The sequence below is a fragment of the Coturnix japonica genome, chromosome 11, assembly GCF_054131305.1.
Source record: "Coturnix japonica strain WE chromosome 11, WE-NBRP24, whole genome shotgun sequence".
Classification (NCBI taxonomy): Eukaryota; Metazoa; Chordata; class Aves; order Galliformes; family Phasianidae; genus Coturnix; species Coturnix japonica.
Genome location: NC_140673.1, coordinates 22358585 through 22373294, shown reverse-complemented (window position 1 = coordinate 22373294; position 14710 = coordinate 22358585). Strand labels below are relative to the sequence as shown.

At 39.2% G+C, this 14710-nt stretch overlaps 1 protein-coding gene across 1 annotated transcript in view; it reads left to right on the top strand.

The window, feature by feature from the left end:
- The window catches only part of LOC107317605 (BEN domain-containing protein 5), a 799506-nt gene that overhangs the window by 655766 nt on the left and 129030 nt on the right, over window positions 1–14710 (top strand). Inside the window, exon 9 of the mRNA XM_015870494.3 lies at window positions 4596–4707. Within this exon, the coding sequence (XP_015725980.1) occupies window positions 4596–4707 (112 nt within the window). The remainder of the gene's footprint in view (window positions 1–4595; window positions 4708–14710) is intronic.

The window sequence follows — 14710 nt, the reverse complement described above, 5'->3', positions numbered from 1 at the left end:
ATGGAGACCAATTACCCTCTGTCTCTACTTGTATTGCAATAAGCCTGAGGTCCCCCCACTACCTTTTCAATTTCAAATCCTAACCCTGTCAGTAGTGCCATTTGTGGATTTGAACTCCCTGGCTTTGTGTGCAGCATTATCTGGAGATTCACCTGGTACTGATCCAATGAACCAACACAACCTTACAAAGCTGAAGGGAAGAGTGTAGAGTTCTCTTTGTATTAAATCATATGCCATGAAAAAAGGATTTCTTTAACTCCTTTCCTCCATTATTCTCTGTATCTCACCTTGTGGAAATGGGTCTGTTAGTGAGAGACTTGGACTCACGTGGTAGGGAACATGTGTAGGGGGCAGGATGTGGGGAGAAGAACCCAAGTGAAAGGAAGGCAGAGGTCCTGGAGGTTTCTGAAACTTGAAGATTGTGGAAAGTAAAGACATAACTTGAAAGAATAGGAAGCAGCCCTAACAATAAACCTAGCATATGCCTTGATACTAAACCTTCCTCTACTCTAGCAAGAGATGAGAATGTTTTCATTACAGCAGATGTCTCAGAAGTCTGTAAAACCTCTGATGAGTTAAGCCCCCAGAGGCAAGGAGGTTCTGTCCAGACAATTGCCCAGCAAGATGAATGTGGTTCTGAACGTTTTTTGGTTTCCCTGAGTTGAGCTGGTAACCTCTCGAGATCTGGCTGTCTCCCAAGTAGGGAGGGATAAATACTGCAAAATGTTTCAGTTTCCATTTCAATTTTGAAGCTCATTTGCTTTGACTGAATTTGTGCTGTGTTTATGTAAATTTGTAAACACTGTAATAAATTTATCTACTGGTAGAAAATAGAAATTTTGGAAAAAGGCTGAGGAACATTTGTGAAAAACAAATTCCAATTCAATCAGAATAACGACAGAACCTGAAATAAATATAGATTGTCAGAAAACAAAAAGATAGTAAGCAGCATGTATATCTAGCAAACTCTAACCAGCATAATGCAAAATTCAAGCAATTGCTAATGGCTTAAATATTTTAAATGGCATACATGTCATTTTTATCAGCAATTACTCTGCAATACAAACCCCAGGTTTTTATACTATAAGTGATGACTGCAGTGAGGTAATAGCAACACTTTGCTACTTTGCTTGTTGTAGGAAACTCAGTTCCTTCTGATTACACCTTTCTCTAACCGGTGAGAATCTGTACACATCATTCTAACCTGTCTCCGTGTCAATATTGTTTTCCATGTTCATCAGCACAACCACATGGAATGTAGTGTTTTTCCAACACCTTCACCCTGAAGGTGGTTCACTTCCTTCATCTATCACTCATTTTGAAACCACTTTTGTCTTCTCTTGAACCTGTTCTAGTCTGTAACATATCCTGCTTTGTTTTACTTCCTTATCTCTCTTCAGATGCTTTTCTTAGTCTGTGCTTTGATAGAATTTATCTGGCTTGGTTTATGTGGCTTTTTTCTATCCTCTTATTTTTTACAAAGTACATTAGTTTCATTACTGCACAAAATAATCTAATCTCAGTAGGAAATATTTGGAAGTCCTTTCCCAATTTGGGGAATACTTAGTCATATAAGAAACCATGCTGAGGCCATTTGCAGTCTGAGCAAGAGAGAGATCTGGTCTTAAATACTGAATGGTACCCTGTTATGTTGGTACATCACTGTTAGCCTTTGCAGGGCTGCTTTTTCCTTAGCTTACCTATGTTCTCACTTTGCCTACTCTGTGCTTAGAGGAGCAGATGAATAGTTAACCAATGGAATTAGCATCCAATGTGTATTAGAAATGAACTGTTTAAAGGTTGGTAAAGTGAATCACAAAGCAGTGAAAGAGCAGTTTTTAAGTTATCCTGTTCAAGAGCTTGCATTGGAGGTACTACCACAAGGGAGATCGCATCATCTGGGAGCAAGAGAGTATAATGAATGCAGGATCTGTAATAGGCATGTAGGAGACTCTTGCCGTATGTTTTGGTCATGTGCTGATATATGTGAGCTTTGGGAGACAGTTCTACATGTAATAGAGTCAATAATCAAATCTGAAGTAACAAGGAACACAACTTGATGTTACCTCAGAGAGACTGCAAGTTTGCAACAGATAAATAAAAAGGATGCGGTAGATACAAATGCATCTTTAGGCAAAAAGGAAATAAAAAATAGACTTGAAAGAAAAGAAAAAAAAGAAAAAAAATTTACACTGTTACCATACTGGAAAGAAATAGTAATTTCTCCATCAGAAATCAAATTAATTGTTGTTAAATTGATAAAGATGTGATATCACATCAAAGACTGGCTAAATGATATTTGGAAATTGATTTAGGATCCTATTAAACAGAGCTCAGAGGGGATTCCTAAATGAATAACTTGTTTGTCAAGTATTGCTTCTTTCTGTTTATAAAGACATCTCTAGCAAAAAACAACTATCTTCAACTGTTCTTCTTGCCTGAACTATGAGATTCATCACTAATCAGAATCACAGAATGGCCTGGGTTGAAAGGGACAACAATGATCATCCAGTTTCAATCCCCCTGCTATATGCAGGGTTGCCAGTCACCAGACCAGGCTGCCCAGAGCCACATCCAGCCTGGCCTTGAATTCCTTCTGGGATGGGGCACCCACAAGTAACTGGAGATTCACAGAAGAATTTAGATATTGTGAAGTGCAGCACCTTGGTATCTTACATAAATTAGGTACTGGTTACTTCTGTTCCCTATAGGGCTGACTTATACAGTGTTATCCAAATAGTCCCGAGCCCCAAATAGAATATTGACAATGTATGTTTGAATTTAAAGTTTGCTTTTGCTGCTCTGTAGCTTGTGCACTTCAGTGTACTTTGGAGCTACAGTAGAATCAAAATATGCTTGTTTTCTATTGTGTTATTAGTTTGAAATATTTAAATGGGAGACTTCAACCATAAGGGTATATAATTTGAGGTTCTGATCTCTAAAGAAAATTGTCCTATAGGGTGTGCATGCTGTTTTTTGGGGGAATTGTTCCAAAATATAATAAGATTCAAAATGATCACCACAGCTTCTGTTTGTTAAATGAAAACTCATTCCTGTGATTCTGTACTTCTACCAGTTTTATCCCAGTGTAATTCCACTTGTGTCTCTGAAAGTACTTTTGATTTTATATCACAGTGTCTGTGAGATCCAAAGGAAATAGGATTATGAGAACCGACTGGAGAGAGAGTTTATGTTAAGACCAAATAAATAAATAATAAGAGAGAGAGAAAAGGAGCTACTATAATGTTTTGTTTTACATTGGGGTGGAAACAACAGCCTTAGTTGTCTGCAAAATTGTTGTGGTGTCCAGGGAAGACACACAGCTGTTCTGTAGATGAGCAGGCTGGTAATGGCCAAGACAAGGAGGCTGTTTACCACATCCTGTTTTCATCCCCTCATCTTTCTTAGCATTTCACCTGTTTGTATTCAGCTTTTGTTTGGGATTGATATACATAGTCATCTTTTTCAACTGCTAGGGAAGTGAGAGCATTTTCCTTTCTTTTTGCCAATTAAACTAATGTTTTTCAGTCTTCAGATTCTTAAAATTTTTATCAAAAGATAATGCTGCTGGAGTAAATCTCTATTGTTTACGTTGGTGTGTTTAAAAGATTAAGGCTGAACAGGCATTTTCATAATAGACCAGAGATCAATGAGAGCCCTTGTTTTCTCAAGAAGATTTAAGGCTTAGCAATGAAGTTGATTTTTTGTTGTTGTTGTTTGTTTGTATTTATATTTGAGGTTGCATTTCTGCCTGGGTTTTTATTATCTTTGTGGACTTTGATCTTTCATAAAAATCCTGTGGTGATCTCAGATCTCAGCTCCTGAAGTTCTGTTTGAGCTTCGCTGGTCTCAAGTTTGGTTTGAGACAGTAGAAGGGACTTATCTCCCACCTTATATCAGTGGCCAGGGATTGTCTTGGTGATCTCTGCAGTAAAAAGAGGAATTATTTCTCATTCTGTTTATGCCTCCTCCAGATTTTTAATTTCTTGGGCATTTTCCCTACCATATTTCAATGAGGCTTCACTCAGAATGGAATATTACTTCATGGGACCAAGAGCAGCAAAATAAAACATACAGTGTTCTGAGAGGTGTTTGAGTCAGAGCAGGAAGGAGAAGCCAAGGTGGCATATACGCTTCTCTGCCCACAAGATCCAATGGCCAAAAAGCATTTTAACTTAGTGTCTTGTCTGGTAAACTTTTGCATAGGCAATTGCAGAAGAGGAGAACGCTAAGGTTTTGGGTTAGTGGAACAGTTACATTCATGCTTTAAATCTTTTAAGTGCATACTTAATGGCCATTGATTTCAATGCTCGTAACAGCTTTGCTGAGTCAAGTCCGTACTGAGGGCAAAGTGGAGATGCCCTTCATACTTGTGCTGCAGCTGGAGATCCTCAGTTACGTGACAGATGGGGACCCTCAGGCTCAGACAGGCTTCTCCAGGGTCGTGTGGCCAGCTGGTGGAAGGGGAAGGAGAGAGGGAGCATCTGTGCTGGAAAGGGGAAGGAAGCTGAATGAAAGATAGTTCTACATCTGAAGCTGGGAGTGTCAGAAGCATATGGATATATATATATGTTGTTTTCTTTCTGTGTACACAGGTGCTCTCTGATGGGTTTCGATTTAAATCGGCACTGGGCAAATCCGTCTCCATGGGCTCATCCCACCCTGCACGGAGTGAAGCAGCTCATTGTTGAGATGTACAACAACCCGGTGAGTGGGGAAGGGAATGCCAGAGCAGCCACTCACCTCAGGTAAAGACTGTCTCCTCCTGTGGGTGTAATGCAAGTGGCCAGCGGCCCTGACGTGGCTTAATTCAGTGGCAAACCAATATAAGAGAGAAGTAAGCAAACACCACCCCCACTGCATGAGATCAGGCAACATCTGAAGTATCTTTTGGTTGCAGAAAGCATCTCAGTGGAGAGAGCAAGTGAAATGAAGTTCAGCTCGGATTAAATATGAAGTAATGCTGAAAGCAGGCCCTAAATTCAATTGAGTTGCTCTCGTGATGTCCTGAGCTGGATTTGAAACAGCAGGCCCCCCAAATTGAATTACTGAATGGCATTGATGCTTAATCCATAGCTCCGGCAGGGGTTGCTGTGTAGCGTGCAGAGCAGGAGGGAGATAATATTTGCAAATATTATATAAATACACACGCATGCACTCATGCTCACTCAGAGATGCAGAGGTGTTCTCGAAGGTGAAATCTTAGCTAATCAGAGGAGATGGATTGCAGGGAATATGGAGAAGTGGGAGGCAGGCAGATAGCTATTGAATGTTTGACATCAAAGTGCAGAAGGATTATTGAATGTGGCACCTAAGAAAAACTGCTGAGCAACGATGGAGATGGGTAGGAAAAAATCACTACTGAAAAATAAGAGTAGATCTTACAACTTATTATTTAATTCTGTATGAAATTCCTGATATTTGTCCTTTCTTTTTGCTTTGCATTATGGAGATGGCGTTTGGATCTTTATTTTTGTGGATGCTTTTTCTTTTTTTTTTCTGATAAGGGTTTTGTTTTGTTTTAAAAAAAAAAGAAGGGACCTGGTTTGTCTTGTTAATAAAGAAAGAGTATTCTTATCCCTGGCTACATCTTGTGTAGAACAAGAACTAAAGAGCAGCTTTAACTCTTGGTTTTGCCAATCTTAACTGGACCTTTTCAGATGGATAGCAGTAGCACCTGTACAGAAGGGGCTTTAGGCACAAAGAAGACAAGTTAATAGTTAGGGTCCTAAATAAGGACAGGAATCCTATTGTATGTCAAATATTTCCTAAGTATGCTAATTGGCTCACAATTTTTCCTGTTCTGTTTGTGCCATACCCTGCTCTGTGCCTAAAGCTTTTCATCCATCCTGTATACTAGGGTGATGATAATGGAATGGAAAGAAGGGAGCATTCCAGATCGTTTGATCTTTGCTACTCCAAAGAACAGTTTCCTTCAAGAAAACAGAGAGAGTGTGTAGGCTGCTTTATATGAGAAGAAAGTTGTTTTTTTCCAGGGACAAAGAGGACCTTAAAAATTACAGGAGGGTTGGACATAGGGAAAAGACATTAACTAGTAAAGCAACATCTCTTGCCACTGTTAAAAGTCACTATCAGTAAACTAAAGCTATTCTTGGGAGGAAAAAAATTCCTTTCAGCTTTGTCCCATTCCTGGGAAGCTTTGAAAACTCTGGTAGTTTCCTGTTGCCCTGTGAGCAAAGAATCAATTTATTTGCTCTGGTTGCTGAAATGAAAAATCAGAAGAAATGTTTGGTCGGAGTTGTTATGAAATGGAAATGTTTTTCTCCTCCATCTCTCTGTCTCCCACCCCCTCCCCAGTGATCAACCTGAGATGAACCAGTTCCAGTTCATTTCCTTCTGCGAAAGAATAGGAGCCTTTCAGACACAAACGTAACATTTCATTTTCAGGGTTATTTAATTTTTTTTAAAAATGCAATTTAAGATTCTTTTTTTTTATTATATATTTATATATATATATATATATTATTTTTATTGGACTTCTAGAAAAGTCCAGATGTCTTTTCAGTTTCATTTCTCACTGAATTAGCTACTGACCAAAAACTTCCTGCCTGGTTTTATGATCCCAAAGTCAGTACCAACGTTTAGGACAGTTTTAGAGACCCCTAGAAATACAGGGCTGTATTTCTATATATAGGGATTATTTTTTAGTTGCATTTTTTTTCAGGCAATGTGAGATTCTTAGTCTCCCTGATCCAGTGATGTTTGTATTTAAATAGGCATATATTTAAATTATTATTTATTATTATATTTATATGTATCTAAGTATATATATCTATATCTATCTAAAGTGCTGTGACAGAATGGGAAAGCCTGCCAGCTGCCTCAGATATTACTGAGGGAGTAATAGTAACTTGCTTTGGAACAATTGAGGCTGCTGAAAGCTCTAAGTACCATCCAGGTGCACAGTGTACCTTTCAGATGTGCAGCACGTGATAGCTGGTTGCATGCACAGGTGAGCCAGCGGTTAGGAGCTGTTGTCAAACCATGATGGATCAGAGAATCTGCATCCACATTGGTCTGTCCTGTCACCTTTCCCCCCACTGGGGAACATGAAATGAAATAAAATGCAAAGTAATGATCCCTGCAAAGTACTGTAATAAAAAATAACCTCCATCCCTTCCCCTCTAGACAAGATCTGTCACGAGGAGCTGCCCGCAGGAGATTATGTTCTTTAAAGCAGAGGAAGTTCAGATTCATGTTGCTATTCCAGAATGGCTTGGTGCAGGCCCCTTAGATATATTCATTCCCTTAAATCATTTAAGGAAAATTAGCTGCCATAAGAGCATAAAACCACATTTTAAGTATTGCTGCATAGGAGGATTTTTCTTCTGCTACTGCAGTATGAAAGATAAGCTGTTTCCTTTGAAAAAAGTTCATTCTGGGGTGGGGAAAATGACTAAATAAGTCAAGTGGGTATGAGGCACACATACAATGCCACATGATTCCAGCATTACATGGTCCAGGGATAAGTGTTTACTGTAGTTACTGTATAAAAATAAACGAAAGCACCTCTAGTTCTCTTTTGTTCTAGCTTTTAAACTGTGCTCTTACTTTATTTTTAAAGAGTTTCAAATTTCATAGTGACCACATTTTTGGGAGGAAGTGTCAAGGAAGGGTCAAGAAATCAGACAGCAAAAGCTTTCAGTCATTCTCTGTCATTGATTTTGAAACAATCGCTCCTGATAGTAAGTCACTGTCATTTTGTTGGCCTATTTGAATTGAGGGGGCTCTCTCAGTTCTGGGTCTAGTTTTGTCAGTACTGCAGACGAGACTGAAGTGGCAAACTTCTTCTTCATCTTCTACTGTTGGCTGAAGATGTTTCTGTTTACAAGTACCATTCCCTGTCTATATTTCAGACATCACTGCCTTCCCAACTCTGCAGATGTAATATATGTAGGTGTTTCCCCTCTTCCTATTGGGCCAGGGTAGATGGATTTGTTAGGAACATGAATGGAGTGTTTATACCAATTCAGCTCATTTCTGCCTGAAGTACCTAAGACAGTGTTCTTATGAATTATTCCAGCAGCTATAAACAGTGGGACCAGAAAGTTCTTGTGGGGTGTAGAGAGCTGTTGGGAAAATGGATATCTGTAGCCCGGGCAAGGAATCTGATAGAAACACAGCTGGATTTAAACACATAAACAGTCTGGTTGACTTCAACAGGGTTCCTTATGTGCTTACTTAAGCAGGTCTTTAAATGTTTGTGGTAGGGGATCAAGTACTCAGCAGTGGCAAGCTCAGACTATGGATGGTCTATGGAGATCAAATAGTGCTTATCTCAGGGATAACATGAAGCCTCAGAAACAGAGAGCAATAGAACTGCTTGATTGACTGGACTGTTTTTGTGTAGTCATACAGCAGTTTTCCTGAGGAGCAAATAAGTCTTCCAAACAAATTTACTGAGTGAGCTTAGGTAGCATACTCAGTGCCAACTCAGTCCCCTTGAGCATGTGCATTATCATAAGATCTTTAATCACAGGGGTTCATATTATTCTCTTGGTCAGACCCTTGCCTCACTGAATTCTCCAAATGGAAAACTTTCCCGTAATTAGCAGCCATTTTGAGTCTTATTTCAGGAGCTTCAGTGCTGGTTGTACAGCCTTGTACTGTATTTACTGTGCACTATTCTGGTACTACACTGAGGATAGGATTGTTAATCTCCTTATGGGCTTCTTATTTTTCTTATTTCTATACCATGAGAGCATTTCAGAAAAATTAATTATTTTTTCTTGGCACCTCCATGAGAGACAATTACATTATCCTTGTATGATTCGAGAACAGAGGCAGAGACAGGTACATCACAAGTACCTACTCATTTGACATAGATAATTTAAGATGACTGGGATCAGATTGGTTTCATGTCATTCACCTGTTTTCCATTGTTTATTGTCATTGAAGCTGGAGACCTACATGCAAATGTTTCCAGTATTAGACACTATTAATCTGATGCCCTGACTGAGCTGGAAACCTGACAAACAACAACAAAAAATCAACACAAATCCCCCACCTACCTGATGTGTGCTCATTAATTATCACCTCCTTTGCCATGCATACATATGTCAAAGTCTTAATTTATTTTTATACAGGAAACATTTCCTTTTCAATTCCTCGCTTGGAAGCATTGCAGCCTATGCATACTTTCAATACCATTCGGAGTGAAAGCTTTCCTCAATTCAAAACCAAACACACAGCTGAAATGTAGCACCAGTCTGCTTAAGTCTGAGTCATCTGCTGGGCTGGATGCACCACACAGACACTTGCTACATGAGCTGATGAGTTTGCTGATGGCAATGTACTGCTGCTGTGGGCTGGTGTGAGGAAGGAAAAGGGACGCTTTGCCTATGGGCTTTGTGGGCATCTGCTGACAAGGGAATTAATAAGAAAAAAGAATGAGTAAACGTAATACTGCAAACATGGGGGGTGGCAGTTAAGGATGAATAACCACTTCTTTGGGTTTGAGAGATTTATTTTTTTTTAAGATTCCATGTGCTGGCTTAGTCTAAGACAAAAGCATCATAATTTCAAGTCTTGCTGCATCTGCAGAGGCCTTATTTTTGATCCACATAGATTTGGATGTGTATGTGCTAAGACTGCAGAAGACCTAACTTTTGTCTGATAAGCCAACGTAGGTCTAGATTGTTTGGCAGATAGCTGCATTCCTCTTCTCAGGAATATATCTGCCTTCTTCCAAACATAATGGCCTGTACTCTGCTGGTTCTGTATTACCATACATCTATAAACCCTTGTTTGGAAAGAAGTGGAAATCCCTCCCTGGGGCTGATTCCCCTCAGTGCACCATCACTACTGCTGGGAGACAGGAGAGACAACTTGGCCTGTGGAGGTTGTCAGTGTGGTAAAGCCAGGGCTATTCTGAGTTGTTCTGAACCAAAATGGTGAATATGCTGCCTCTTTTTTCTCTCCTTATGAAATTAGAGGAGATTTTACATCTTATACAGCAAGTATTCAACTAAGGTAACCCTGTGGCTGCAATGTTTGTGTTTGTGCCAGTTTGTAACAGTTGTGGAAATGCACTGTACCACTGCCATCTTGTCAGTCCCTGCTGACTGCAAGGTAACTTATTGTAAGTGTATTTCTTATTTCAGTCCTTTGTTGAACAAAATGCCAGAGAGGGCAGCCCTTCTTTCACTGCTGCCAGGTCATAATTTAACAATGGAATAGATAGATCATTGTCTGATTCTGTAGCTTTTCCTATCAAGTGCTTTGTATTTTGACTTTATTTTGTGCCATCCTGTTGAACAAGCATAATAGGAGTTACTAATTCTCTAGCTAACATTATACTTCATACAAAGAAAAATATTCCCGTTAAGCTCTTCCCATTGTCAAATATGAAGTCCCACTTGAAACCATGAACTCCTCTTAAGTGATGGTGGTGGAAGGAATGTGCTGGTTATGCCACCCTCTGCAAATAACCTGACTTCTGTAAAAGCTCTGGGACTTACAAACTGCATTCCATCTAAACTGGGCGGTTTTGTTGTTTCTGTTTTGTTGTGTGCTACTCAGTGACATGTTTGGTCATTGTTTCACTGCGCTTTTGTCAAATACTCTAGATTCCTAGGGAATGTGCTTACATCTACCAAGCTTCTTTCTGCGCTCAATGTGCTGTCAAATGGTATCACTGTGGGGGTAATCTCTGACACAGATTTAGATCCTGATTATTTCTTTTTTTCCCTGTCCTCTTTTGGCAGTGTTTTATCAAGAGTAGGAAGTGTTTCTGCTAACCTACCTCTCTCACAGAAGAATGAAACTTTGGCCTGTAGGATTTAAAACAAAACCCCAAATCTTCTCAGTTCCAGTGCAATGACGTTGCATTGATGTGGTCTTTCTACCTAATGCTTCAAAGCTGTTGTCTGTTATCATATTCCTAATTTGGTATGCTTTTGGGTAACTCTTTTAGTTTCCTAAATGTGGTAGTAATATTTGCAACCTGTGACTTGGGGCACCAGCATGCAGCAGCACTTGCAGGTGGCTGCTCTGTTCATCCAAATCCAGCACGTTTTTCTTTCTTGTAGTTCACTGTTCTGAGAAATCTTTGTACTGCTGTTTTTCTGTTTGGGGCAAACATGTTAGTTATGACCTCCACTTTGTGGTGATCTACTGTACACCTTATTATCTTTTCTTCTGGATGTTTTATTGCTATTACATGGAACTCACACTGTTACTTTCTTAGTTTCAGCTCAGCAGATCTGTCTCTTTTCACAGCTCTTAAGAGCCTTTAGTCAAACCCTTAGCCTCTTTTACCTTGAATCAAAATATGATCCATCAAAGCTTTAGTACCCTCTCTACCATAAAAACATGGTTGTATTTTCCTGGGACATGCCTGGGGGGGTGAACACAACTCAAATATCCCTCTGAGGAAATAATGTCTCCTAAAATAGTTTTTGAAGACGTACAGCCATGTTCTCTGTTTTTCTAGGGGCATCTGCCAGCACCCTGCTGATGAATCAGACCTATCTCTTCAAAGAATTTACCCCCTTATCAATGGAGGAAAATATTCCTTTTATATAACATACACTTCATTTTTTGTTTCTTTTAGTATGTATGTACAGATTCTGTACAGATTATTTTTCTCCTTCTCTTGCATCTTCTTTCTGCTTCTACCTTCTTTAATTCCTACAGCTGTAATTTTATCAGATTCCTCTTTTAGTGTCCTCACTGGTGAGAGCAGCATTAATCAGGGAGTGGCAGACAGGTTCAACGCTGTGTTGAGGATTTTCCTGAGCCTGGGAGGCATCTTTAAGCTCCTCCTCAGCAATTCTGGTTTCATGTTTCTCCTCCTCTTCTCTGTCTTAAAGGAAGATACAGGGTTTGACTCACTTCTGTAAAATTCCCCCTTCGTACTGACTCCCCAGCAAGTGCTTCTATAAAATAGATCAGAGTCAAGGGCAGTGGTAAGTCTGCTTCAGTCAGCTGAGCTCTTGCAAGATGCTATGGTCAATTCCAATTGGCTCTTGCTAGAGATTCTTAGAGATGGGGCTTCTCACTGGACACAAGTGGCGATGCCTGGAACAAGCTGATCCATTTTATTTTTTGTACTTCAGGCAGCATTGGGAACATGCTCTTTGTTCACATGGCTCAATTTTGTGCCTAGGATTGCATTTGCCTTTTAAGACACAGGGGCAAAGTCACTGCCAGGGCTTTTTGTTTAATACAAAAGAGCTTTTAGTATTCAAAAATGATTTACAGACAGCTGGCCAAGTGTTTGACCTAACTATGTCTGTTCGTGCTATTCTACTGGTGCAAGATAGCTGTAATAGAGGCTTACCCAGCCAGTGGACAATTAGCCCAATGTATGCAATGAAGATGGGAAAAGTGAAATGCTGATTTTAAATGAGGATATTGACATAATAGCATCTCAATCAGTGGGCACTGGAATAGCAGTGTAAAATTACTCACGAATAGCAGAGGAAAGCAAGCCAGTGGAGGAGTGACACTGCAGATAAAAGAAAGCTCAGAAGCAAAAAAGAAAGGGGCTGGAATTGTATCAACAAGTACCAATCTCACAGTCTCTGTGCATTAAAATATCGTGCCCAAATGGGCTGGTAACAGTAAGCATCCTTTCAATGGCATGCTAAGAGCAACTGAAGAAGCTACGAGGACTGAGAGTATATTGCTGGAGACTGGGTAAATGTTATAATCAGACTTGATACAGAAACTGTATTTATGCACTTTTGAAATGATGTCATCTTCAAGAAAGAAATCAGAGAACCCAGAAGAGAAAACTAGATTTCTTTTTATTATTATTATTCCTGAGCAAGGATTAAGACTTGATTGAAGATGTAGCTGTCAGAGAATCATTCTGCAGTAATAAACATACTCCAATCCATCATTCCTGGTGGAGAATAAAGGCTAAAAAGCCTTTAGATTTTCACTCACTTTTGAAAAGGAAACAACATAAAGCGGAGAAGAAAACTGAATGGAGAAGCTAAGAGGGCAAAGCAGGATAGAAATGACACTTTCAGGTGACATGGCAACACCATCTTAGGAATGCATTTTTCTGTCTTTACTATTAGGGAGTAGACATGTACTATCCCTATTTAGAAAACTCCATGACTTAAAATATATATATATATATAAAATAAAAAAAATAGGCCACAGGAGAAGTTACCAAGAGGGTGTATTAGACTGAAGAAGGCCATTAGCAGTAAAAGGACACTCTTTGAAGCCTTGCTGAAATGAACTAAGGAATAAACCCCAATACACTCTGGCAAGTTACATGCAAAACTGTAATAATATAGGACAAAAACAATTTTGAAGAATAACTTGCTAAGGGCATAAAAACTAATAAAAAAAACTTTTTCAAACACATCAGAGGCAAGAAGCCTGCCCGAAGGTCTATAAGGTTGATAGATGATCAAGATGTAAAAGAAGTGCTCAAGGAAAATAAGGTCATTGCAGAAATGCTAAATGAATTATTTGCTTTGGTGTTCACTATGAGTAGCCTAGAGGGAATTCCCAAATTAGAGCTGCCTTTTATAAGGGGCAAAGTCAGATTATATGGAGAACAGTCTTATAATGCTACATGTAATTTTGGAGGAGGAATTTATACTTCAGAAGTCCGCTAGCCTTTTTTGGAGAAATTGATAAACATGAGGATAAATGCCACTGCCTGTTGCATATTTTGAATTCTAATAAGCTTTGGGAAAATTGCTATTCTAAAGAAATTTTGAATCCACGTTGTTGTTGGATGAGATGAGCAGCCTTCCTTAGGATTAAAGACAAGTTAAGCTAAAGGTAAATTTTCACAACGGATGAAAGTTACATTTGCAGATTGCTTGGGATTCAGAATGTTCAGAAAAAGAACGAATGAAGTTTTCTGGTGTTACAAGATGTTTGATTTAGTCAAAGTTGCATCATGGAAAGATCTTAAGGTAGTGAGGGTACAATGGCAGATGAAGTCCAGTGTCAATAAATGTAAAAGCACTTGTGCCTCTAGGCTCTCGATGGCCAGTAATGCTCAAGACAGCAAAGACTCATCACTGGTACTTCATAGTTTTCCCTGTGTCTTGGGTAAAGTGTGCAATTCTGAACACCTGATCTCAGAAATTACATAGCAGGGAAATTCCGATGAAGGATAAAGAAAACAAAAACACAGAATGTGAAATGGTTTGTATATAAAAATCTATATGGCATGTGCTTTTATCAAAAATAGAGAAATAAGTGGTCTAGCAAAGGCTCAAAGACATACAAAATGCCAAAAAAAAAAAAAAAAAAAAAAAAAGCAGCCCTGTAATTATGGTGCCTGAGGCCACATGAACCTTGTTGGAGGTAGCATGAAGAGCTATAGATTATCACTAAGCTATATGTGAAATATATGTGAAACTATATTCTGAATGAGAAAAGCGTAGCAACTGTGTGATATTCCTAGGTGGAAACAGAATTATCTTCAGACAGTGGAGGACGTTATGTTTTCTGTGTGATCATACTTAAAGATATAGGCTAGGTACCTTGATATCTTGGCATATCTAATTCCAAAGCAGAATTCTACAGGTCAGATTCTCTACTGCTCTTTTCCATCTTGCATCTGTTTTACCCTTCCTTCCAGAGCTTGAGCATGAAAATGGGAATCCTGGGAGAAGAACACAGCAGCTGTTTAAGAGCTTAAAGAGAGGTATAGGAAGTAATGCATCCAGTGTGACTATTTCAAGCAGATAGGTTTTAGCTGCAGAGT